The sequence below is a fragment of the Melanerpes formicivorus genome, unplaced genomic scaffold (genome assembly GCF_026170545.1).
Source record: "Melanerpes formicivorus ecotype bairdi unplaced genomic scaffold, bMelFor1.0.p_v2 SCAF_6, whole genome shotgun sequence".
NCBI lineage: Eukaryota > Metazoa > Chordata > Aves > Piciformes > Picidae > Melanerpes > Melanerpes formicivorus.
The window spans coordinates 11,689,809-11,716,952 of NW_027142358.1; the positions used below are offsets into that span (position 1 = coordinate 11,689,809).

General features: G+C 39.6%; 1 protein-coding gene across 2 annotated transcripts in view; it reads left to right on the top strand.

The window, feature by feature from the left end:
• Positions 1–26,564, top strand: part of HTR7 (5-hydroxytryptamine receptor 7) — a 36,866-nt gene extending 10,302 nt beyond the window's left edge. The window contains exons 2-3 of one of the 2 annotated variants that reach the window (XM_068139701.1): positions 17,042–17,788; positions 25,551–26,564. In XM_068139701.1, the coding sequence (XP_067995802.1) occupies positions 17,042–17,788; positions 25,551–25,587 (784 nt within the window). In that variant the 3' untranslated portion in view covers positions 25,588–26,564. Of the gene's footprint in view, positions 1–17,041; positions 17,794–25,550 lie in introns of both variants that reach the window. The other variant, XM_068139700.1, reaches the window with a different exon arrangement.
• Positions 26,565–27,144: the final 580 nt, after the last annotated feature.

Genomic DNA, 27,144 nt, shown 5'->3' on the forward strand with positions numbered 1-27,144 from the left:
CTCTCAGGAATGTATTGTCCCATATTAAAAAGCTGGTTTTGCTAAATGAGTTTGGTCATTAGCAGAACACAGTCTTCATTTCTAAAAATAACTGAAATTAAAATAGCATAGTAGACTGTTTGCCTGTGAATTAAACAATGCAAGAAGGAACTTAAACATTTCCAAAGCCTGTTACTTAACATGAAGCTTCTGCACTGCTGCCTAAGTGCTGAAGTGAAGGGAGCATGTGATCAAGTATCCCAAGTAATTGCAGTTTGCAGTGAGCTTCCTGCAAAGTCTATAGGCTAGCTGTGGTGATTTGTCCCACACTGATGTCGCAGTTCTGTTCCTAATTTCAAACCCACTTTTGAAGTTTTCAGCACGGTAAAAAGAACTTATATTACTGGAAGCTTTAGGCACCACAATAACCCTTAGGTATTTTAGTCTTTATCCACACAAGGTGGATGCAACCGTGTCACAAAAGAACCTTAGGGTTGCCAACTTGCTGCTGAGAAAAGGAAAGGCAAGGCATACTCAATGAGAGACGGAAAGAATGGCTTCTTTCTGCTGGTCCCACATATTTCAGTGCCTTCATGTGTGGTGTAGCATCTGTAAAACAAATAGAGAAGTCTGGGATCCTTGCTGATCTCCAGATCATTCTATCTTTAAAGACTTTGGAGGAGATGATCTGTTATTGGCTGTGTCTATTTTTGGTCCAGCATCAAGGTATTCTAAATTCTGGAGAACTTGAGAAGGTACTGTAAAATAAATGTGATCCCCACATAGAGTGAGCTGGATAAGTGGTTGCTTGTGGTTAACCAGTGGGTGAATCCAAGCTTAAATTTTATCATTCTGTACATAAATCCCAAAAGAGAGCCAGAAAGTTCTTTCTGGAGAGGAAAAAAGTAAAAGGTTTTCTGTAGATTGGATGTACTCTTTTTGCATACCTGTGAAGTTTGTGGTAGCAGTTTGTTTTGTGTTGAAATTTGTTCTATATTTTAAAAATATTTAGTGTTGCAGATTCTGCAAGATTTTGAAATGGAGGAAAATGATGACAGACATTCCTGAAGGAAAAGAATAGACTATAGTGAAAGCTCATTTTGGGTAGGCCCTCGCTCAACAAGACAAAAAGGACACATTATCCTGGGTAATTTTCTTTTTCAGGTTTCCTGTATAGAGATCTCAAAGCTTACTTGGAGCTGCTTTTGGAAAAGCAGAACTAGTGACGTCTGAAATGCAGAGTGTGGACTCCTGGATTTGGATTTAAATTTACTGAAGCAGCAAGCTGGAAAAAGGCAGTCACACAGAACCACAACATGGCAGGGCCGAGCAAGACTCAGGAGGTTCGAAGTTCATGAGAGTGGAAGACTGGTTAGCTAGAAAGAAGTAGTGTCCATTTAGCCATTAATTTCTTCATTCCCAAATATGCTAGTAAAAATTAATAAATATTGTGACACATTAGCTATTAAATATTGTGTTTGTAAGGGTCTGAATGTATAATTTTACCCACAAGAGTTTAGGGTTTCCTGAAGTTATTTCTTATCACCAGATGTTTATCCCCTTCAACTTTCTTCTTCAGTTAAAGAGCACCTGGAGCTGTGTATTTGAGAATAGAATAGAATAGAATAGAATAGAATAGAATAGAATAGAATAGAATAGAATAGAATAGAATAGAATAGAATAGAATAGAATAGAATAGAATAGTCCAGGTTGAAAGAGACCTTTGAGATCATTGAGTCCAACTTATCACCCAACACTATCTAATGAACTAAAGCATGGCAACAAGCGCCCCATCCAGTCTCTTCCTAAACACCTCCAGTGATGATGACTCCACCACCTCCCTGGGCAGCCCATTCCAATGGCCAATCACTCTTTCTGTGAAGAACTTCTTCCTAACAGCCAGCATAATCCTCCCCTGGCACAGCTTGAGACTGTGTCCTCTTGTTCTGGTACTGGTTGTCTGGGAGAAGAGACCAACCCCCACATGGCTACAACCTCCCTTCAGGTAGTTGTAGAGAGCAGTAAGGTCTCCCCTGAACTTCCTCTTCTCCAGGCTAAGCAACCCCAGCTCCCTCAGCCTCTCCTCATAGGGCTTGAGCTCCAAACCCCTCCCCAGCTTTGTTGCCCTTCTCTGGACACATTCCAGCAAGTCAAAATCTTTCCTAAACTGAGGAGCCCAGAACTGGACACAGTACTCAAGGTGTGGCCTAACCAGTGCTGAGTACAGGGACAGAATGACCTCCCTGCTCCTGCTGGCCACACTGTTCATGATACAGGCCAGAATGCCAATCCTTGAGGATTCCCAAAATACATGTAAAGTAATATTACATTTATACAATTTGTCTATTCCCAGTTTATAGAGGAGAGCTCAATCTGACAAATTTATTTACTGACATTAAATTCCAAGACATCAGTGAATGAGGCCTTTTCCGAGGTAAATGACATCAGGCAGGGGGTTTACATGTGAAGGGAGAACTGAGGATCTGGTGTATAAGCATGCTGTAAATAAATATGTTAGATAAAACGCTAAGTGTTTAAGAAAATAAATGACATATGGTTGAGAGATGTGGCAGCTAGAGCAGAGCTCACATTAACTGACACAAAAGATGATGAGACATGATAATCTTATTCTGTACCACATACTGAGCAAAAATATACTGCTAAAAATCAATAAATGGCAAATAAATAACTACCTGTATAAGTTAGGGAAGGAATCACATTATTATCTTCTAGTAAGTCCCCATTCCAGAATTTTCTGTTGGAAAGGACTGGTTTCTAAAAACTTTGAATTGCAGATACACAATGTGATCTAATATCCTGCCTCCCCTCCTTGATACCTTCCTCTCCTGCTGTGTTCCAACCCACTGCCTCCCTTTCCAAACCAGGTTACGATTTCTTCCTATGATAGGACCTATTCATAATAGGAAGTGGAGACATGCTTTTACTACTGTAAAGAACAAGCAAGCCCAGAGTCTGCATCTTTAAAAATCTACAGGTATTGTAGGCAAGCAGAATGGGATGTTCTATTATAAAAGTGTTCTATGCAATTGAGACAATTTTCCTGGATTTTATTTTGTTAGAGCAATACAATTAGAATTATTTTCTGGCAGTGTCCTCTTTTGATACTTCAGAACAAGATGGTTCTGTTCATTTGCTTGTATGTGAGCAGCAAGGTCCAGTGCACCATTGTGTTTCAAACTGCTCAATCAGGATAAAAATCCTGTATATATTTCAGAATGAAGGCCAATTGTAAAGCTTTACTGGAACACAGCATGGCTCTCTTCATTCTTCACAAAGCGCTGCTAGATACTTGTCTGGATGTGACTTTGAGCAGAGATAACTAATTCTTCTAGTGCTTAGACTAGAGTTGTATTTAGAGTTGTATTTAGTTACTCATACACTGGAAATTTATCACTAGCTGCCTACCTCCTGTTTTGGGTAGTTTGGTTGTTTGCCTTCCACCCCCTCCACTGCCATTGACCCTGTCTTACAAAAATTCTTTGCTTTGCTGCTATTCTCAAGTAAAGCATCACTGATCTAAGTTAGTCAGCTAAAGATACAGTATAGTTTTTAATCTCAGACTTTGTTATGAAACAGAAATACTTTGATTCTTTGGCTGCTTCAGTGCATCAGTTACAATCCCAAAGTTTGCCATTTCTCACTTTGCCATTTCTGTTAGTGGGTTCGCTTATTACTTTCAGACATATTTGCATTGAGAGTTCCTTTGTGAGGGGATTACATTAGTGAAAAGTATTTTACACTGAACTGCAATTAAAATATTTTTCAGGAAAGGAGTGAAATTAAAACCCACAGTGCCTAGTTTCTAGGAACAGTAGGTAGCTCTGGATGACATTTCCACATTATAGAGACCTAGACTCTGTACAGACTCAAAGTTTTAGAAATAAGACTTGTAATTGAACTTGCTTTAGACTCAGATTTTCCTGTGTAACTAACACATTTTATCGATATATTGTTTGTTTTGGTTTGTTTGTGGTTTTGGTTTTTTTCCTGCTGAACTGGGGCAGAAAATATAAAACTTGGGGCAAAAATTTACAGTTCTTACATACCAGATCCAGAGGAACCTAACAAATTCTTTGCGTGATTTTTGACAAGTTCAGACCTGCCCTCAGGCCAGGCCAGCTAGGGACAAAGCCCAAACAGTCCAAGTAGAGTAGTTCTGTATTGGGATTCCACCATACGACTATATAGGTTATCCTTAGGGCTCTACTGTGGAGAAGCAAAGAGGAGAATTTGGACCAGGTCCTTCTAGAACTCTTTCTGTCTAGAGAGAGGAAGAGAAAGAAGGGGGAAGTGGGAAGTAATCTGTAAGGAATTCTTTCTTAAGTGCTTCATCTGGAGATACGTTTGTATTCAAGGAAGGAAGAGAGAGGACATAAATATCAGCACATTTTAATAGATATTCCCTGAAGACTCTTTGTTTTAATACAGTGGTATTAAATACTTTGTTTTAATACAGTGGTTCATCGGGCTGTGATTTTTCATTTCATTCATCACTTATGCTGTGGAAGTTTCTGAAATGCTTCACTTAATTGTACTGAGACATCAGTCATGATTTTCTAGTTAAGGTTGTAGGAGGCTTTCATTTTGAAACACCATTATAACTTTCAAAATAATTCCTTTTAAGCTGACGCTTAGTGTCAATCCAAGCATGACTCATGTAGTGAGGCTGGAAAAAAAATCACCTTAGCCATTTCTACTTTATGGGAATCTGATGAGGCTTTTCGTTTTAAAAAAAGATGATTTTTCCTAGCTCTAAAATCAAGCCCAAACACATTTTAGTTGAAGGTGTCTGTTAGCTCACCTCAAGAAACACAACCCCCACCCCTGTTTTTCAGGTTCTCAGAGCATTGAGGGGTTCTCCAGTGAAAAGCAAGGGGTACAGGACATCTGGGTCTTATGCCAATATGGTGTCAGGGAATGGACATAGCACTCAGGTGGGCACAGGAACTTAGCAGACCTGCATTTTTGTGTTACTGAGCAGCACATCTCTGTACTGTTTTGACAACCTCTTCTTTCTGAGAACTGTTTAAAGGCCTGGTGTCCCATTCCCAGTCTGAGACTCCACCCCTCCCCCTGAGAAACTCTCCAGGCTGCCTCAGCTGCATCCACATAGGCACCCTCTGATGTGCATCTGCTAGCCAAAATACAGGCACAGGTCCTGTGGGCTATAATCTGCCTCTGCTCAGCTAAGAGGTGTTTGTTCTGGTGCCTGACAGAGTACAGAACTGAGGCAAAACATGCTGCAATTTCTATTACAGCTTACTTGAACGCTTGCACAGAACAGGATGGACCCAAGACTGAGGCATATCTGGTGGTTGTGTTCTGGCACATCTCCTCTGGCCTGAATGAAGCTGGCAGGCTGGCCTGTAATCATGAGTGCTTGTCTTTGCCACAGGACAGCAGCAGTCAGGATATGGGAGAGTAAGAAACCTGAACTCTGTTAGGAAGTTGGGAGTCTGAGAACTAAAACTGTCTCTGAAGGCAATAAAGGGAAAACCAAAAATGTTAGAAGCACTGTAAACTGACAGAACCCTGAAATCTTCATTGGCTTTGGCAATATCCTGAGTGTGAGGAACAAAAGAATTAGAGGAAAATAGGGAATTTCCAGTTCCTAATCTGCAAAATGGATTATTTTCCATTCCTCTGTTTTGTTTAGCTATGAACTGCCTCTTTTTAAGAGAGTAGGCATTTGATCTCAGCTGGTGCTTCAAGAACCCACATCTTTGCTTAAAGTTACTCTCCTTCACAGCAAAGGCAAAGCAACAAATAAACCTTTTATAGTGGCAAATATCAACTCTGTGGAGTGCTTCTGCCTATCAGCTGGGCAGCTTGGGCTATCCTGATGATAACCAACTCTCATTTTTCTATAACGCTTAGCCCATAGGATCAAATTAAGTTCAGTGCCTTGAGCCTTATATTCAGTTGTATAGGTGGTTCAAGTCAATGAGCAAATGAATCATCTAAGGCTTCAAATCCTGTAAACATGTAGGCATTTAGCAAAAGATCATCGTTAACGTCTGTCTTCTGACAGACTGCAGTTGCCAAAAGGACAGTGAGATTTATTGTGCAGGAGGTAAAAGAGCTTGGGAGTAAGGATCAGAACATGAAGCTAAGGAGCTAAGGCCTGAAGTAAAAGAAGGAAAAATAAGAAAAATATGAAGCTGTAAAGTTATGCAATAAGAGAGGAAGAAAGTCCCTAAAGTACAGAGAAAATGAGAGGAATGTAATAGTGGAGAACATAATCTTCTACTATGCAAATTACATTCCTTTAGATATTTAATTTTGATTGACTTAATCCTCCCCCTCTACCAGGAAAGCCTACAGTTCTTGATTTCCATAAAAAATAACCTCCTAAAATGTGTTTTTGTTTTTTTTTTTTTTTAATGAAAAATCAAGTCAGAACATTTACCATGCACAATAAAAATATAGTACTGTATTCCATACATACCCTAACAGTAGGACTGAATTTCTTCTTCTTGTAAAGTGAATTTAAGGAAATAGGTTTAATTAAGAGCAAGATGAGGAATAGTGGGGAGTGTTAATCTTGCTGAAAGCAAAACAAGTATTTAATTCTCATTCTTCCAAGTATAAAAATCAAAGTATCGCTGTTTCAATAATAAAAATGATGCTGAAATTGTATGAAGCATGAACCATAAACATCTGAAACAATAGATACCAACCCATACATTTGAGATTGTTCACACATTACTGCATTCACTAGCTACTAAAAAGGATGAAGGAGAGCTTTAACCATTTCTAGCAAATGCAGTCAAGATGTGGGAGCTGTGATAAGACTTTTTATAAACAATGTAGTAATTCATTACATAGAAAAGATGCAACATTTAACTAGATGGAGCACAGGACTGTTGAACAAAGTCTTTTTTTTTCTCTCCACTGAATAATGGTTTGATTTTGTTAGTTCTGCTGTCTCAGTCTGACATTGCACAGTATTAAATATTTAGGCTTTAAAGTGATCTAATTCATATTCTGAAGGCTGTTCTATATGCAATTAAATCAGTAATTTTGTTCTCTGCTGGGAAGGAGAGAAGTATTTTACTGCCTCTGAAATATCTTCCTCTTCACAGCCAATAAACTCATGGTTACCATAATGTGATTATGAGGCCAGCCTGTACTGCAGAAAGCCAGGTATTAATGCTGCCATACAGTAATTAACAAGGTTATTTTTCACATTATAACACCTTAGTCATGCTCTGCAATGCTCATGTCTCGGTACTTAAGTATTTTTACATTTCTATCCCTTTACTTCCATCTCAATTAAATATGCAATGGGAATAGTATTTCCCTGAGCAGTTTGTATACCTCATTCTATTTAAAACCAGGTCTATGGGACAGAACATCTCTTGCTTAGTGTAAACACAATATCTTTGAAAAGAACAATTTCTGTTAGGTGGTTTGACACAGCCATAATAGAAATAATGGATTTGATCATTGCTGCAACTTGTTGTATTTACATTTACTGCTTAGTCTATCAAAGGAAAAAAAAAAGGGGTGGGGTGGGGTGGTGAATCTAGATTGATCCTTACACTAGGGAGAATACTTTTGAGTGCTGGGTAGCTTTTAGGAATGCACCTACTCCTATTCTTGTGAAGCATCTCTTGATGTTGCACTGAGTTAAACAGAAAAAATATGAAAGATCATGAGAGAATCACAACCACCAAAGGAAGAGCAGTAGATCAGCATCATTCTTCTGAATAAATTATTACTGGAGGCAAATTGTTAGAGAGAATTCTATAGCCGTGGGTTGGCAAAGAAACTGATACAAGGAGATATGGGAAGGTGCTTTACTAGAAAACGCACAGAAGGAAGCAAGTAAGCATTTTTGTGTCTTTGAAATAAAATAATTTTATGACTCTGTTAAAACAAAAAAAATAGGAAGAACTGAAAGAACCTCAGTTTAAGCACAATTCCTAGTCAGATGGTAAGTGATAACAAAACAATATGTCAAGATAGCTGGTAGAAATAGCTAGAATACACGTCTCTATCTTTTCCAGTTCAGTGCTTCAAATTCTGTTCCATACTAACCCAATCTGCTTTGTTAAGTCAAACAGTGAAGGATGTTAATCTGACTCTGGAATAATCAGTTAGATGAAGTCAGTGAATTCTGAGAATCAAATGTGGACTAATTAGAATGGAATTCTATCTGCTTATGAAGTACACGGAGACCAGGCACAACGGAATTAAATGTGTGTGCTTCAAAAGCAGTAGTCATCATGCTGATGTCATGGCACATTCAATTTATTACTGTATTGGGCAGGAGGCTTTGAAACAGTTTCCATGCTTTTGGCTGTTCAGTTTTCTGTTACTCTGTGACTTTGCTCACAGTGAGAAGCAAGTCCTTTTCCTTTTTATTCCCCCCCCCCCCCCCCCCCCCCCCCATTTATCTTTTAGCCATATAACAGAAGTAATAAAGAAAGATTTTGGACACAGGATCCCAAATTGGACCATCCTTTTAGTATTTTCTTTCTGTTGTTGAAGTTGGTGTAGCTGTTAAACCTCAGTTTGCTTTCTTGATATTTGAAAAAAAAAAAAAAAGAAAAAAAAGATGACCCATCACAAAGTTTCTACTATAGCTATGAAAAAGATCACCATTTTTTCAGCTTTAATATTTCAGCTATGTTTACTTTTCTCAGGAAAAAAAAAAAAAACCACAAACACGCAAAGAAAAGGAAATGAACTTTTCTGTTGCTGATAAGAGAAAAAAAATCAGCTTCACACTCACAAAAGTTATACCTGGATAATATGAAATGCTACCATACCTGACACTGCTGATGCTGTTTTCTTACAGGAAAAAATGCTCTCTTCTACATCTACAGAATTACTAATCAATTCAACCACAAACAGAGATTTATTCATGTGAATGACAAATAGATGGCTATGTTAACTCACTCCATAGTAGCGCAGATAAATCAAACTACTTTTCACAATTTCTGGGATTAGGGAATGAAATGCAAGTATTTAGAAGAAAATAAACCACATTGAGCTTTTCACATTTTTAACTATAATAACAACTAGTGGGACACACAGTGGTGTGGTCCAGTTTCCAGTTTGATAATCACTGTGCAAGCAATTAAGTATGACAGCCATCACAACAAGCAAGCAGCTAAGAAAAACACAAACAGAAAGAGGGAATACAAAGAGTCACAGAGAGATAAAATGGTGTACCAAAACCAGGGTCTGTGGGTGCCTCTTCCCTTTGCCATGTACCATGTAATGGTCCATATACATTACATTTCAACGCTTGCTATAACATTCAATATATTGAGCACACTGTAATAAGAAATTCCCTGTAAGAGCTACAGTTCAAGTGATAATTGAGGCTTTTTTTAGCCCTGTAGGATAAAAACTATTTTGTGTGGCTGTTGTAATGCAGCAGTATTAAAAAAAACCCTGGAATGAAAAAACCCACATACTGAATGATCTCAGGTGCAGTCCTATATAGTTATAATGGTTTTCCATTAAATTGTCTGTAACAATTGCCTTCTATTAAATGGTGACAATTTAAAGGTACCAGGAAAGAATACTGGAACTCAGGGAGTCAATTTTAATTTTTTTTAAGCAAAAGGAAAGAAAGGACTTACTCATTTACCTTTTCCATTGCTGGTGTTCATTGAGTGAATGTATGTGGTGGTTTTAGGCTTCAACCCACCACAATGTGTCAAATGGCTATTGTATACAACAGCCAGCAATATCACCCCATGAAGGAGGGACTCCGTTACCTACCACCTACATTTGAGCAGAGTTCCAGAAAGAGCAGGGCAAGAGATCATTTTTCTACCCTAGAGCTGGGCACCCTGAGTGTGTCTCATACCTGAATCATAGAATCTTAGAATAGAATAGAATAGAATTAACCAGGTTGGAAAAGACCTTCGAGATCATCAAGTCCAACCTATCACTCAACACCATCTAATCAACTAAACCATGGCATCAAGTGCCTCATCCAATCTCCTCTTAAACACGTCCAGTGACGGTGACTCCACCACCTCCCTGGGCAGCCCACTCCAATGGCCAATCACTCTTTCTGTGAAGAACTTCTTCCTAACATCCAGCCTAAACCTCCCCTGGTGCAGCTTGAGACTGTCCTCTTGTTCTGGGGCTGGTTGCCTGGGAGAAGAGACCAACCCCCCACATGTCAACAACCTCCCTTCAGGTAGTTGTAGAGAGCAAGGAGGTCTCCCCTGAGCCTCTTCTCCAGGCTAAGCAACTCCAGCTCCCTCAGCCTCTCCTCATAGGGCTTGAGCTCCAAACTCCTCCCCAGCTTTGTTGCCCTTCTCTGGACACATTCCAGCAAGTTAACATCTTTCCTAAACTGAGGGGCCCAGAACTGGACACAGTACTCAAGGTGTGGCCTAACCAGTGCTGAGTACAGGGGAGGAATGACCTCGCTGCTCCTGCTGGCCACACTATTCCTGAAACAGGGCAGGATGCCATTGGCCTTCTTGGCTCTCTGTGCACAGTGCTGGCTCATGTTCAACCTACTATCAACCAGTACCCCCCAGGTCCCTTTCTGCCTGGCTGCTCTCCAGCCACTCTGACCCCAGCCTGTAGCACTGCATGGGGTTGTTGTGGCCAATATGCAGAACCCAGCACTTCTGTAAGTGCTGTGTGATTGCACTCAAGATGACCTGTTCCATAACCTTGCCTGGCACTGAAGTCAGGCTGACAGGTCTGTAATTTCCTGGCTCATCCAACCGGCCCTCCTTGTGGATGGGCGTCATGTTGGCCAGTTTCCAGTCATCTGGGACCTCTCCAGTGAGCCAGGACTGTTGAAAAAGGATGGAGAGCAGTTTGGACAGCTCATCTGCCAGCTCTCTCAACACCCTGTTAAGAGAGCCAGCTGTTAAGAGAGCCTACCAGGGGACAGGCTCTGCTTGACCTGCTGTTCTGCAATAGGGAAGGGCTGGTGGGAGACGTGATCGTGGGAGGCTGCCTAGGGTGCAGTGACCACAAGATAGTGAAGCTTTCAATATGCAGGGAGATAGGGAGGAGCACCAACAGAACCTTCACCTTGGACTTCCGAAGGGCGAACTTCAGCCTATTTAAGAAACTTGTCTGCAAAGTCTCCTGGGTACCAGCCCTCATGAACCAAGGGGTTCAGGAGGGTTGGACCTACTTCAAACAGGAGCTCTTGAAGGCACAGGAATTGGCGGTTCCCACGTGCCGGAAGGCAAGCCGGCAGGGAAGGCGACCGGGCTGGATGAGCAAGCAGCTCCTGGAGGATTTAAGGGGGAAGAAGAGGCTGTATCATCTTTGGAAGGAGGGGAAGGCTTCTCGAGGTGTGTTCAAGGAAGCTGTTAGATTATGTAGGAATAAAATTAGGGAGGCTAAGGCCCAGCTGGAACTGAAGCTGGCCACCTCAGTCAAAGACAATAGAAAGCATTTTTATAAATATATTAACAATAAGAAGAAGGGCAGGAAGAACCTGCACTCCCTGGTGGACCTGGAGGGGAACACGGTGACTGAAGATGAGGAGAAAGGTGAGGTCCTGAACACCTTCTTTGCCTCAATTTTTAACAGCAAGGCAGGAGTTCAGGACGAGTGGCCTCCAGAGCTGGGTGATGGGGTCGGGGAGCAGTGTAGTGCCCCGGTAATCCATGAGGAATTAGTTCGGGACCTGCTGAGCCACTTGGATATTCACAAGTCCATGGGACCGGATGGGATCCATCCTAGGGTGCTGAGAGAGCTGGCGGATGTGCTAGCCAGGCCACTCTCCATCATTTTCCTCCAGTCCTGGCTCACAGGTGAGGTCCCAGATGACTGGAAACTGGCCAACGTGGTCCCCATCCATAAGAAAGGTCAGATGGAGGAACCTGGAAACTACAGGCCAGTCAGCCTGATCTCAGCCAGGGAAAGTGATGGAGCAGATTATCCTGGTGGCAATAATTGCGCACCTGAAGGATGGCCAAGGGCTCAGGTCCAGCCAACATGGATTTAGGAAGGGCAGATCCTGCCTCTCCAACCTGATCTCTTTCTATGATCAGGTGACCCGTCTGGTGGATGTGGGGAGGCCTGTGGATGTGGTCTACCTGGACTTCAGCAAGGCCTTTGACACCGTCCCCCACAGCAAACTGCTGGATAAGCTGTCAGCCTGTGGATTGGACCATTACACTCTGTGCTGGGTTGGGAACTGGCTGGAGGGCCGGGCCCAGAGAGTGGTAGTGAATGGTGCCACATCCAGCTGGAGGCCAGTCACCAGTGGTGTCCCCCAGGGATCAGTGCTGGGCCCTGTCCTCTTCAACATCTTCATCGATGATCTGGATGAAGGGGTAGAGTCAGTCACCAGCAAGTTTGCAGATGACACAAAGTTAGGGGCAGATGTTAGTCAGTTAGAGGGTAGAAAGGCTCTGCAGAGGGACCTCGACCGACTGGACAGATGGGCAGAGTCCAATGGGATGGCATTCAACAAGTCCAAGTGCCGAGTGCTGCACTTTGGCTACGGCAATCCCATGCAGAGCTATAGGCTGGGGTCGGAGTGGCTGGAGAGCTCCCAAACAGAGAGGGACCTGGGTGTGCTGATCGACAGCCACCTGAATATGAGCCAACAGTGTGCCCAGGTGGCCAGGAGGGCCAATAGCATCCTGGCCTGCATTAGGAATAGTGTGGCCAGCAGGAGCAGGGAGGTCATAGTGCCCCTGTACTCTGCTTTCGTTAGGCTGCACCTTGAGTACTGTGTCCAGTTCTGGGCCTCTCAGTTTAAGAAGGACATCGAAACACTTGATCGTGTCCAGAGAAGGGCAACAAGGCTGGTGAGAGGCCTTGAACACAAGCCCTATGAGGAGAGGCTGAGGGAGCTGGGATTGTTTAGCCTGGAGAAGAGGAGGCTCAGGGGTGACCTCATTGCCCTCTACAACTACCTGAAAGGTGGTTGTAGCCAGGAAGGGGTTGGCCTCTTCTCCCAGGCAACCAGCACCAGAACAAGAGGACACGGTCTCAAGCTGCACCAGGGGAGGTTTAGACTCGAGGTGAGGAGGAAGTTCTTCACCGAGCGAGTCATTCGTCATTGGAACGGGTTGCCCAGGGAGGTGGTTGAGTCATCGACCCTGGAGGCGTTCAAGGGGAGATTGGACGTGGCACTTGGTGCCATGGTCTAGGCATGGGGTCTGTGTTGATAGGTTGGACTCGATGATCCTCGAGGTCCTTTCCAACCTAAGTGATACTGTGATACTCTGATACCCTAGGGTGTATCCCATCCAGTACCATGGATTTGTGGGGATCCAAGTGGCTAAGCAGGTCTCTAATTACTTCCTCCTGGATTACAGGAGAACTATACTGCTCCCTGCCTCCATAGTAGGAGTTGGGAGGAGCTTCTGGAGATCATCTAGTCCACCCCCTGAGCCAAAGAAGGATCACCTAGGGCAGATCATACAGGAGCACCTCCAGGCAGGTTTTTAAAGTCTCTAGAGGAGATGCTACAATCTTTCTGGACAGCAGCACAGGAGGCAGTTTCTGATCCTGCAGTGTTGAAGAGGAGGCACTGAAAAAATTGTAAGAGACTAATTACACACCTTCCTTTTAAAAGAAATGTACTCTTTGCCTTCCTTTTTGTCTACAATTTCTGCTCTGATTTTGAGCTCTTCAACATGGGGCTGTTTTTTAGATTCTAGTGTGTAGTACAAAGAAAAGTTCCTGCAATTTTTTTTTTTTTTTTTTCTTATGCACCCTCTAGACATCAGTGACAAGTTCTCCCTTCTCATTTTTCTCCACTCACTCAGCAACCTTTCTTCTTGGAATGACAGCAGGACTATAGTTGGAGTGTGCTTCTCATAGTGTTGCCTAACAGTTGTTTGCTGTAGCATCCTGCACTTCAGCATTCTGCAGACAGCATCAGTCAATACTGAGTGAGAAAATGCCATTGCCAGGTTATCAGAAACAAGGGCCTTGCATCTGTGATGCTGTGCTTTTGGGTAGTAACCTAGATATAGTCCTCACTGTGCAATATGGATAGATGCCCTGTCTGGCAGAACCATGTAATCAAGAAACTCAGAGAGGGAAGAATGGGAAATAGCATTGCCCTTCTGTTACAAGAAAGAACTGAGGAACGGTTTCTTCCCCACCAAGATCAAAAGGAACATCTGTGGCATGTAAAAGATACAAATCTCAAAATAACAAATCTGAGACATTTCTTTCTTGTGGGAGATAGCTGTGATACACGAAATGAGCTTTTTTAGGGAAACTGCATTCTTTCTTTTCCAGCAGCAAGCCTCAAGGTGTTACATATTTTTTGAATTTTATGTCCTTTAAGGTTTGTTGTTTGGTTTGGTTTTGGTTTGTTGTTGTTCTTGGGGATGTTGTTCATTTCTTTTGGGGTTTGGTGTTGGGTTTTTTTGTTGTTGGTTGGTCGGTTTTGGTGGTTTTGTTGCTGTTGTTTGCTTGTGGGGGCTTTTGGGGAAGGCAGTAATTACAGATTCAGCATTACAAAGCATATATTTTGCCATGAATTTGACACAATGCTTTTGAAGTTTATGAATCTATTAAGTCTTGGACACTCTCTAGTGTATTGGACAACAGCAGAGATTTAGATTATTTTGAAGTTGCAAGGAAGTTTTCAAGGATAATAGATTTAAATGGAGAGACAAAAAGGCAACATTCCTTCATTTATGCTTGCTGACTTCTTTTCCCTATCATATTTCATTTAGCAAAATGGATAAGGCAGAAAGGATGCTGGTGTATTTTTATGTTAATTAACATATTTTAATTTCAAATCACATTTTTGGAGCTCAGATAGCTTCCAAAAGAGTGGTGCCAGGGCAAAACTAATGAATTTTAATTTTTTTTTCCAGTATACTTCTGCTTTCATGAATTCTTTTTGTTATATTCTGATGCATGAGAATGCATCAGTAGGCATTCAGAGCATACAACCCACAGATCTGATTTTTACAGAAATCCACTTTAGCTTTTTTAGCTACATAATAAAGCTCACCTCCTAAGTGTGCTATTTTTAATGACCAATTGGGTAACAGGTAAAAAAAGTACTTTGGAAGGTTAGTCAACTTTTAAAAGAGTTTTTCAACACCATACATTTGAAGTGTTAAGTAATCTTTCTGCACAAAGGATGTATTTAACTGTTTTGTAGCAAAATCATGCTATTCTCAGACAAATTTTAAGGGGGTGCAACTCTTGTCCCAGGATGACTCCAGCTAATAAGCTTGCTGCAGCTACATTACTGAAAGCAGTACAATGTATTCTTTAGGCAAATAACTATGAAAATCGACTACGTTAACCCTGCTCTTCAACATCTTGGAGTGCTTCAGAAAATTCTCAGCATCTTGGCTATGCAAAGAATTTTGGCTGATATGCTGTCAACCAGAAACCTCCATGGGCTACAGAGTTTGGCCACGGCCACCAGAGCTGGTCCAGTGCCTATATTCTAGTGCTAACAGAGAGGGGTGCATCAAACAGCCTTTTGTTTCATAAAAGTTATAAATGTTATACCATGGTCCATGTATTGCAATGCTCTGATCCTGGACAATTTTACTAACTGTTCTATCTCATGGCTCCACCAGGCACAGCCTTACTGGTTAAACACTGGCCTGCTCTAGTTTTTATTTTGCATGTTGTGAAGAATAGGGCATAACCCCCCCCAATTCTTTCCTTTGTGTAACACTTGCCACAGCAGTAATATAAAATCAATGACACTGTTAAAAGTAAATGTTGGTACTCATCAGGACAGATCATGAAAAGATGTTTCTTTTTACTACTAGAACTGTAACCTACATGGGTGTTTGTGTAAAGCAGCAGCACTGCCCATGATTTACTGCATTGCAGTAAAATCAACAATCCAGCATTCTGCTGAGCCTGGCAAATACTCATTTAATTTGCTAGGTGAACAGAGAGATCAAAAAATGCTCCCCCAAAAATATTTCTAATCGTGTTACTGTGTTTTTTGTTTGTAATGCTCCAAAAAGCTCCTTGTGTAACTAAACACTACTACCACTTGAAACCAAAATGCTGGTTGGAAACCCGATTTGAAACCATGTCTTTTAAAACTAACAAAGTGAATCACAGTGATTTTTCTCAGTATTTCCTTTGGGAGGAGGAAAGAAAAGAGCAATTTGAGAAGTTAACAGTAACTCATAGGTAAGTTCCAGCTGAGCAGAAAATAAATTTCTATGTCCATGTTAGGTGTGGGAAAAAAAGCATCTAATTGTATTTAACTTCCCAAAGCTAGAGAGGAAATAAAGTAAGCTGAGAGTAAATATAAACCTAGGATACTTCTGTCCAACTATAGGGACATTGAAATTTTGTAATTATATTTTTTTTTAGCTAGAAAAAAACCCCATAGTTTTAAATATCACAGCCTACAAAACATAGACATTGACAACAGTCAAGACACATTTTTTCATGTTTGTTTACAAGTCACCACCATAAACTTAGCTTTTTATAAAACTATTTCCCCCTCCCCTGCCCAGGTTTTCTTGAGCTGTCACTGTAAGAGATTGTTATTTTGTTCAGTAAAATGTGAACACTGAATAAACCCATGGATTTTATAATAATTACATGATGATAGAAAACTGTTGTAGAACTGAAATCATCTACTCAACCTAAGTTTGTAGTTTGTTGTACCCTTCTGAAAAATAGAGGTAAGAGAGAGAACTCATCATATCAGTTTAGTGGCAGGGATCTTCGTAACTGTTGAATATGTAAGAAGAATGAAGATGAATGAATGCTTGTTTTAACTCAACCCAAAGAGACTTAAGCTTTGTGGAGTCATCTATATTCTAAGATTTGATAAGCTAGCCAAATAGAATGTAGGTTTCAGAATTTCCCTGAAAGCCAAAAAATGGAGACTGTACAAATTCATTAAAATCACAGTCCATTATGGCCCCTGGGTGATTACCTACTAGAATAAAAGACCTGTTATACAGAATATCAACAACATGGATTTTAGCATGAAAGACACAGGCAAAGAGAGGATTGAAAAAGGAAAAATAAAATCTTAGCCAAAGATGTTTTGGTTTAGGGCAGATTATGTGAATAACTTTTATTGTTTAACCTCTGTAGTAACTCTACATTATTGTTCTAGGTACCTGGGAATAACACGACCTCTCACCTACCCTGTAAGGCAGAATGGGAAGTGTATGGCCAAGATGATTCTGTGTGTATGGCTCTTATCTGCCTCTATCACTATACCCCCACTCTTTGGCTGGGCCCAAAATGTAAATGATGAAAAAGTTTGTTTGATTAGTCAGGACTTTGGCTACACCATCTACTCCACAGCAGTTGCATTTTATATTCCGATGTCGGTGATGCTTTTCATGTACTATCAGATTTACAAAGCTGCCAAGAGGAGTGCTGCTAAACACAAGTTTGCTGGTTTTCCCCGTCCAGAAGAAGTGGATGGGGTTTCTATGAATGGAGTTGTAAAACTGTACAAGGAATCTGAAGAATGTACTAACTTTTCTCGACTCCTAAAGAATGACAAGAAAAACATTTCAATCTTTAAAAGAGAACAGAAAGCTGCCACCACACTTGGGATTATCGTTGGGGCTTTTACTATCTGCTGGCTGCCCTTCTTCCTCCTCTCCACTGCCAGACCCTTCATCTGTGGTACAGCATGCAGCTGTATCCCACTGTGGGTTGAGAGAACATTTCTATGGTTGGGTTATGCAAACTCTCTCATTAACCCTTTTATATATGCCTTCTTCAATCGGGACCTGAGGACAACTTATCGCAACCTCCTGCAATGCCGATATAGGAACATCAACCGGAAACTATCAGCTGCAGGGATGCATGAGGCTCTGAAGCTTGCAGAAAAGCCAGAATTTGTTCTGTAAGGTCATTCATCCTTTACTTGATAATTTGATGTTTTATTATATTAACTTTTTCCTCACAGATTTGATAGACAAGGAGTTAAGGAAAGAACCAGATTTCTTGAGTACAGTTAATGCAGTGTTCAAGAAACAGAAAGGTAGCAAGGTTAATTCTTGTACAGCCCACCATCTCTAGTGAGCCTGGAGAAACAAGAACACCATCTAAAGAATTCAGGTGTTAGAGGAGCACCAGTCAGGGGAGAGATAAAAAGGTGTTGCAAAATGTTTGAGTTGCTGGAAAGGAAAGAGCAAAGTTGGCCTAACCCATTTGTTTGGTCTTTGGCTTCAAAATCTTTCAGTAGGTGTGAATGCTGGATGCATCTTTTATCCCAGCCATTTTTTTTTTTCTGTAATAAAGATTTAAGAATGAAGAAAAGTTCCATATAATTCATTGCTTTCCACTTTGTTATTATAAAAATAAATCATTTAAGAAGGAGCTGGGTCAGAGAATTTATATTGCTTAGAAATACCCTTTATTAACAACAACAAACAAAAGCCCACAATGTTAATTTACTAGATTGCTTGGAAACAAAGTGCTTTATGAAATGTAATGATGCCTTTGAACAGTAACTATAGCACAGAAAGCTCAAGTTACACTTCCAATGTGAATATAAGAGTTTGAGAAAAGCCACATGGAGCAATGTCTGTAGCTGCAGTCATGCAGCACAATTAGGCCAGTGCTGCTATGCCAATTACACCAGGTAAAGATCTTGCCCTGTATTTCTAGTATAACAAATATGTCTGATTACAGTTTATTTCAGGAGCTGTTTGGTCTTGGTTTGTCCTTTCTTTCTTTAAATCTCTTGGCTTTATCAGTTGGGCCTTTCTCTAACCTAGATTGAGAGCCTGTCTGTGCTCAAGCTTTTTCTGTTGATGTATGGCTAGTCCTTATTCCACTTCAGCAGTTAATTTATTGTCTATTTGAAAGGTCTTTTATCTTCTTGGGATTTCTTTCCTTGCTGAAGTCAGTAAGAAAAAAAACAAATGTAAGACTTTATGACATTCAGAGAAATTTGGACTTTAACTGATTTTGGTCATCTTTTCTGTTTGAAGTGGTTTATAGCCTTGAGTTTTGTAAGGATCACAACAATTTAACATCTCTTCTTCTGGTTGTTTCCCTCACCACTGCAGCTCATCCAAGTATGTGATTCTGTTTCTCTTGACTTTGGTAACAAAGCTCTTTCCTCAATAGAGCAGGGCCAAATATTATAATATTTGTATTTAATAATAATGCATTAATTATATTAATATATGAATAGCAATGTATTAATATAAAATGCACTGATTATGTAATATATTACTATAATAACCAATAATAAACTACTTTTTTATTTATTTTTAATGTGTATTTTCTATGTTTTTATGTTTCACATTTTAATCACAATAAATACATTTATTTATTATGATTAAAACAACACATAACAACAAGATGCTTTTTTGGGGACCGAGTTTGCACTGCACACCGTGCTCCAGATGAAGCACAATATGTATAAGTGAAGGAAGACTAGAAGACTATTTCAGAGCTTGATCTACTTTTTCAGATACAGGGACATCAATGAGGAGACACCATGTTCATTATCAAAATGCCTTAGCAGTATATCAGAATTCTAACTGAAAGAGGCTTAGATAAGAAACATAAGGGGTAGCAAATGAATGAGTAAACGAGAAGTCTATATCAACACATGTGCAGCCTGACATGTGCTAGTATCAAGCCCTATCACTCCTGCTCTGTGCTTCCTTTTACACATTTCTAGGGGAAAGAAAGGTGGGTGAATCAGGTAGATGTGACTGGAAAAGAAAAGATAATAAAACCCCTCCCAGAACAAGTTAGGACATAGAGAGACCAGCATGACACTACCTGAATGGAGACAAAGAAAGGCAAGATATCAGAACCAAGGCACAGATGCTGTTCTGAGTTTCAGACTTATGGCAGGATAGTTACTTTTGGGAAAATAAGCACAAAATTATAGAGGCAACAGAGATATATATCCTAGATGCTGAAGATAAAGATACAAACCTCTCCACACCAGTCTTTCCTTTTAAAGAATCACTGCATGTTGGATAAATCCACAAACTTTAGTCACAGAAAGAGGAAGATAATGGTGACAGCTAACTCTGTAACACCACTCCTGGGAGATTTGGAAGATGTCAGCTATCTCATCCTTGTGTCACAGTCTGAGATGTGAGAAGTCCCATGTTAAATATAGATTTTGAATGGCTTGTAACATTGGAATATCTCAGCTTTTCTATGAAGGTAGCTACCACTTTGTTTAATAAGTGTTTGACAAGAAAGATAGAGTTGGTACTTAGGTGCACAGGGCAGCACAGTTTGGAAAACAAGAAAGTATGAAAAAGATTATCCTGGAGAATAGGATCTCTCATTAACTGCAGTGCAGAACTGGCCTCACCCTAGCTGGATTTTTGTTGAAGAAAGTCAGTGCAGCATTTGTTATTGGCTACAGTGCACACATACACTATTTCTGATTATAAAGCTTAGTCATAGCACCATAGAATCAAAGGATCATTTCAATTGCAAAAGACCTTTAAGATCAGCCAGCAGATGAGGAAACTGGGGAGCAGCTGTGCAGCTGCTGACAATATCTAGATCACCTTTTCATCCAGCACAAGCAACCACTTAGTCAGTATTTGGCTGCAGCCTGAAATCTTCAATAGGTGCCAGAATTATCTAGACACCACCATATGGAGATGCCTGTCAAACCTTTTTTTATTTTGTACATCTCTTTGTTCACCTCTGAGGTGTATGTAAGAATCCTCAAGATCATCCAATGACTGAAACAGTTCTCTAAAAGGAGTTTTAGTCATGGCTATGCCAGAGATCCTTCCCTAAGCCCACCTCTCGGCATCACAAACATATTTTACCCAAGATAAAGACCAGCTGTGGCCAAAATAAAAGCCACAGATCAAAACCAGGAAAAGGGAACAAAATCCCCCAACCTCTTCTGCAACTCATTATATGGTATTAGCAATACCCTGTCTATAATTGATAGACAAAACTAGGACTAGATCTCAATGGATCCCAGGTGAGGGAGTCTTGGATTAGCCTCCTTTACTTGAAACAGTCTTTCTATAGTGTGTCTTATGCCAGTAATATAGCAGCCGATGTGTAAGTTGTACTTTACTAGGAAGTCACTTGCATCCTTCAAGTCTCATCCTGCTCAGATACAGCACAGCTTACCATAAAGGATCTAGATGAACAAAGAGATGGAACAATTCTCCTCAGGGTAAGCAATACTCTTGAAGCAGAATTTGAGATAGTGTTTATTTTGAAGAGCTTTGATTGGCTAGTTTTGCAGCCTTGCCTGTCCACCTCGCACCCGCCCATCTCTGTTTCTTTCTATTGAGTTAATTATCCAGAATCAAATCAGGAGCCATGCCACAAATTGTCATCTTTCTTCATTGCCATTCTTGCTGACAGCTTTTCCACAAACATTCTCCTAGCCTCAAATAGAATAGAATAGAATAGAATAGAATAGAACAGAATAGAATAGAATAGACCAGACCAGACCAGACCAGACCAGATTGGAAAAGACCTTCAAGATCATCAAGACCAACCTATCACCCAACACCATCTAAACAACTAAACCATGGCAACAAGTGCCTCATCCAGTGTCCTCTTAGACACCTCCAGTGACAGTGACTCCACCACCTCCCTGGGCAGCCCATTCCAATGGCCAATCACTCTTTCTGTGAAGAACTTCTTCCTGACATCCAACCTAAACCTCCCCTGGTGCAGCTTGAGACTGTGTCCTCTTGTTCTATAGACCATTTTCCTTTCTCAATAGCTCTTAATCTGCAGTACAACCAGGCAGTAACAACATACAGCATTCTCCATGGTGTATTTCCTCCATGTTCAAATAAAACTCAAGGTTTTGATGTAGTAGCAATAACATTGTGAAAACTGTACTCCCTTCATTCACTTAGTACTGCTTTTTTGAGGGAGTCTGTCTGTGGTTGAAGCCTCATCCCTAATATTTTCTCCCAGCTGTAGCGTAGTTTTAGTACTTAACAAACTCCTCTATTTAGCAAGAGTCTTACTGGGTAATAATAGAATGAACAAAGTAGTAAACCATGAATTTATACAATATCTCATTATTATATGTCTATTGCTTCCCAGCTCAGTTTCACAGGAAGGGAAGCAATGTTTTCATGCTCTGTTTACATGATTTATTAGCTAGCACCACCTGCAGAAAGATATGCCAAACAATGAGAAATAAATCTATTACAATGATAGTGGGAAAAAAAATCTACTACAATGGACATAGAGAAAAGAAATTATTGTTTCTCAAATTAATACTATAAATAATGCAGACAGAATGCATTCACTCCTTTCTACCTGCTTCACAGAAGGAAAATGGATTTCCAGACAGCCCCTGCTCCAGACAATGGGGTCAGTGCAGGACCATTACAATACAATTAAGTTTTGGGATTGCTGACCAAGCTGCTACAGGTATAGAACTGGAAGGTGTTTGGATGCAATGCTGTTTGCTCTATTGCTTTCCCTTAGCTATCAGCTTAGCTTTCATTATTATTTTTCTTATCGTTCAGGAAAAACTATTCAAAGTATAATATTCTCAGAAAATGAGAAATGCATCATCAAACCTGATCACATCTTGCTTAAGAATCAGTTCTGGTCTTTTAAAACAGTGTTACTCAGGAAGATGCAGGGAGTGAGAAGGGAGAAAATTCAGAGAGATAGGGAATAGTTTTAATGTGCAAAGCTATTAACAGCACGACACAGAAGACACCACTTATTTTAAAGGCTGAAGAGGTAGGAATGGTGAGAACTGGACTTTTTAAATTGTGGGGGTTTTGTTGTTGTAGGGTTTTTTTAGTGTTTGGTGTTGTGTTTTTATTTTTTCCTGGGATTTTTTGTTTGGTTGGTTTTTAAAGGAGGGCTCAGGTAAATAGCCTAAGATATCCCTCATTGTAGAGCAATCTTTGCACCTTGCAAGAAATATAAACTTATAACCCTCTTTACCAATTCTAATATCTTAGGTAGTTATTGACACTGAAGAGTGGGTTCAGCATGAGTTTGAAGTGAATGAATACTGTTTCTATACCTGCTTTCTAAACAGTATTCAAGGTAGGCCTGTTGTACCCCATGCTTGCAATTCTGGGCCCCCTTTCAGCTGTCCTGTGCATTACCAAACCATTCTTCGTGTAGCAGTACATCTAATAAGGCAAATTTGTTTTACTCACTGAAAACTGGAAGATGATTATGATTCCTGGATTAATTTTCTCTGCTGCAACAAAACACCCCAACCTCCACCGAGGTGTTGTGTTTTTTAAAAGATATTACTATGTGGTTAGTGCAAAGGAAAGTGTTTTGATGGTTTGTAACTTTGTGACTCTACTGATAGTGCGTATCAAAGTTTCCAAAAGAGACTAATGCATTTTTATAAACCAATGTACCAGATTGAATAAATATTTGGCTTTTAGTTTTCTGTCTGCTCAGTCAAAATCAACAATATTTCATTAATTCAGTAGTTGTGTGGTCTTGCTGGTTCCAGAAAATTGTGTTTATAGTATACTTTCACTTTCTGTGAGAGAAGAGAAAGAAAGCCACTGTAGTATACTCAATTCAGCCCTTCTGCAGAATCTGTTTTAAAGTACAAGAAAATATAGCAGAACACATCTGGATGAACTCACCAATGTCTCAATAAACTTCACATCTTTGTCTAATTGAACCAAGATTTCAGCAGGTCTGTGATAAAACAGCAACAGTTCTTCAGTCAGATATATCATCCTGAAGGAAGAAAAGGAAAAGATACAATTTGGCAAATTAAATGAATGTTTACCTCCCAATAATAGCTGCAAACATGAAACAACCCAACCCAGTAAGTTAAAACAATGATGAAGTTTTTAAAATCTCAATACTTAAACAGCATAATGACAAAATATTACAAGATGTTTCATAGAAATACAAAAATTAATACCTTAATGGCATGTGTTTCCAAACTGAGTGAGAGCTACTTTTGTTTCTTGCATATTTAATTAATGGAGATTTTCACTAAGGAATGTTGGAGCAAGCTGCTGTGGTTTTGAGGTCTAGTAAAATAATTTTACTTTAGCAGGTATTTGCTATAAGGACAATGCACAGCTCCTGTATGCAGATGTACTACTGAGGACCTGTTCAAGGTACACACTGCATCTCCAAGCTAAGGACATTAAAGAGATCTAAATATTTGTCCTGAGAGACAAGAAATAGCAGCAATAGTTAACAACTAACATAGGAACCAAACAAATTCAGAGAAGCTGAAATCTGTATGTTTTATTGCAAGCATAGAGAAATCCTGTCCCTTACAGAATACTCTGAGTTTTTCTTATCTTACACATAGTAAGTACTGTTGACAAATCCATAAATTCTGTTTCTCTCTTCAAACAAAACAGTAAATGCAGCAACTGAAAATGATGCTACAGACCTTTAACTTGCAATAACAAAACCAAACCGACCAATCAACCACCACACACAGCCCCAAACCAGACGTTGAATTACAACAGTTACTGCTGTAAAATAAATGACTTTTTAAAGATTAGTCTTCTCTTTCAAAAATAATCTCCTCTCAGCCCAGAAAACAACAAATATTTCCAACAACAAATTGGTTTGGTATTACAAAGATTTATAAAAACAAAATTTTAGCCATAATAATTAAATAGCTACAATGAAAATTGTTCTAATGAATGCAATACATTACCAGAAAATAGAATAGAGTAGAGTAGAGTAGAGTAGACTAGACTAGACAGTATTTCCTAGGGGAAATGATGTAAAGTCCAGGATTTTATTCTGACTTTTAAAAGTGCCCACAATTAGCTAAAACATAACTTGAAAAAGATTCCTTGTTTTCCTTTATAATTTATTTTGAACTTGAATGTAATTACCTGTCCAATTCTCCAAAGTTTCTGCCAATTTGCCTGCCTTTAATTTGGATCCATTTTTGCTGGATTGTGGTTTTGGTTAATTAAATATTTGAAATTATCAAGAATGCAGGTTTGTGTGTAAAAATGTCTTCTCCTGATATATTTACCAATGTGAATCATTCAATGACTTCAATAGGCACACAAAAGACTACCTTGCTACACATTATAGCCAGGCAGAACTGGAGTTAGGATGCTCTGAAAAGCTTGTAATCTCGCAGGTGTTTCTGTTATAACATTTCAGCCTGGCTACTGTAGCAGCTTGGTTCTTTCCTTCAACAAAGTTGAGACTAGAGGCAGGAACTTGCCATAATTATGATTAGAGTAATGGTGTTATAGGTAGGATAAAATACGCCATGGTAGCAGCTATGATGTGTATTCTGTGGAAAGTTTTTCTCTTGCACGTGTGAGGTCTCCATGAACAGTCACACATTGGCTTGTGCTGCTGCAAGAGGCTGGAAGGTTGGGCCAGAAGTGGGGCTCTGAGTAAAACCAGCTACATTTTCAGAAGTAATTTTGGGCTTCTGCCGTAGAATTGTGTAAAATGGAGTTCGAACTTCCTCAGTTCTCACAGTAACTCAGAATGCAATAAGCACAAGAGACTTGGAAACCACTAGAATCATCTGCTTTCCCCTGCCTTCCTCCTTTGCATGGGACCTTTGAGAATGAACTCATTAGCCATGATCTAACTGACTCTTAAGAAAAGTTTCTGTTTATTTCCTGATCATGTCTTTTAGTTGCTCTAGAACATTTCTCATCTAATGTGTCCACTTTTTTTAAAAACAGGAGAAGTCCTGATTTCTCCAGGGAAAAAGAATCATGACCAAATGTGCATCAAAGCATTCAGGAAAAGTCAAACCAGAACTGGAAGAAGAAAAATGAAGAATGGGGTAGATACATGAAACGTACTTCATCTTCTTTTGATGAGAATGTGCTAAACCTACTCAATGAGCTCAATACATTCCATTAACTATATTTTTATTGGAAGTAGTCACATCTTGTTTGTTATGGGGCAAAGTGCTGTTACATACAAGTAAAAATAGCTTTCTGCCTGAGAAAGCCAAATAATTTCAGCAATAAGAGTTTGGAACACTGAGTGGGGGGAAAAAAAAGTGCAGAGAGCATTCATTTATGTTTACCACGTTAGTATTTTGCCACATTGACACTAATATTCAGGGATCATCAATCATACTGAATGTATTTTGTTACACTACAAAAGGAGGTTTTCAAGAGGTAGAGATCTCCATAGGAGATACCTTTCTAGTTCTGTAACCAGACCTGGTCTGGGATGTGATAGTGGGCAGACTGCATTTTCACAGAGCTGCCTTATCACTCTACCATTGTCAATTTTAATAAAAATTAAACTAATTTGCCCATATTTTTGCAAAAGCTTTGATCTTTCATTATGCACAGTAGTCTGTTTTGTTCTCCATGTGTATTTTTGGGATCAAAAGCTGAGGTATCTTCTGGGCCAATCTACTATACCTTTATTATAACTCTCCTGCCCTTCCCTCCTCATCTGTCTTATGTTCTTTACAAACTTAAAGCCTTTTCATAGTGTTCCTTTGATTCTAGCATAAAATTCTTGCTAAATTAACCAATTTTATTCATGTGACAAAGTGATTAATTTTCCTCAGACCTGGGCAAAACAGAAATACAATGATCTTATCACAAGATGCACCAATGTAAAAGTTATGTGAAAGTATGAAAAAAACATATCTATATACAATATGAAAAGCCAGATGTTCTGGATAATTTTAAGAGATAAAATTGAATTTTATATATATATATATATATACACTCACAAAATTTCAGTCAGATGAGGTTTTTAGTATGCAAAAGCCACTAGAGAATGGAGTTTAAACTCTATGTTTTAAGTCATATATTTTCCCTTGATGATATCCAGTTAAAGGTGAAGATGGTTAACATGAGAGACTACTTCCCATGAACAGCTTACCAGGAAACATAAACACAGGGAAATTAAGCTCTTTAAGTTGTAAGTGGTGTGCACTGAAAATGTTGAGTATCTTTGGTTCCAATATGATTCTTATTTGTAAAATAAACAATTGCTGCCATTTAACTTGCAAATTACTAAGATTTACACAGTAGACTAATTCAGTAGAAAAGAAAATAGGGGTCTTCTGTATTAGGTACTGAGATATATTATTCTTTTAAAATTTGTATGTCCTCAGACATATTATAATGTTAATTTGGATAGTATTTAAGAGGTAATTACTTTTGTAAAATAAAATAGTAAGTCTACTGAATACTGTGCCTGTGTCATATGCTTTCTTTGAACTAATGTTACAGAAGTCAGGGAATCCATTTGTTTAAGTGATTTTAATTTAGATTCATGGAAGACATTCTCATCTACAAAAAT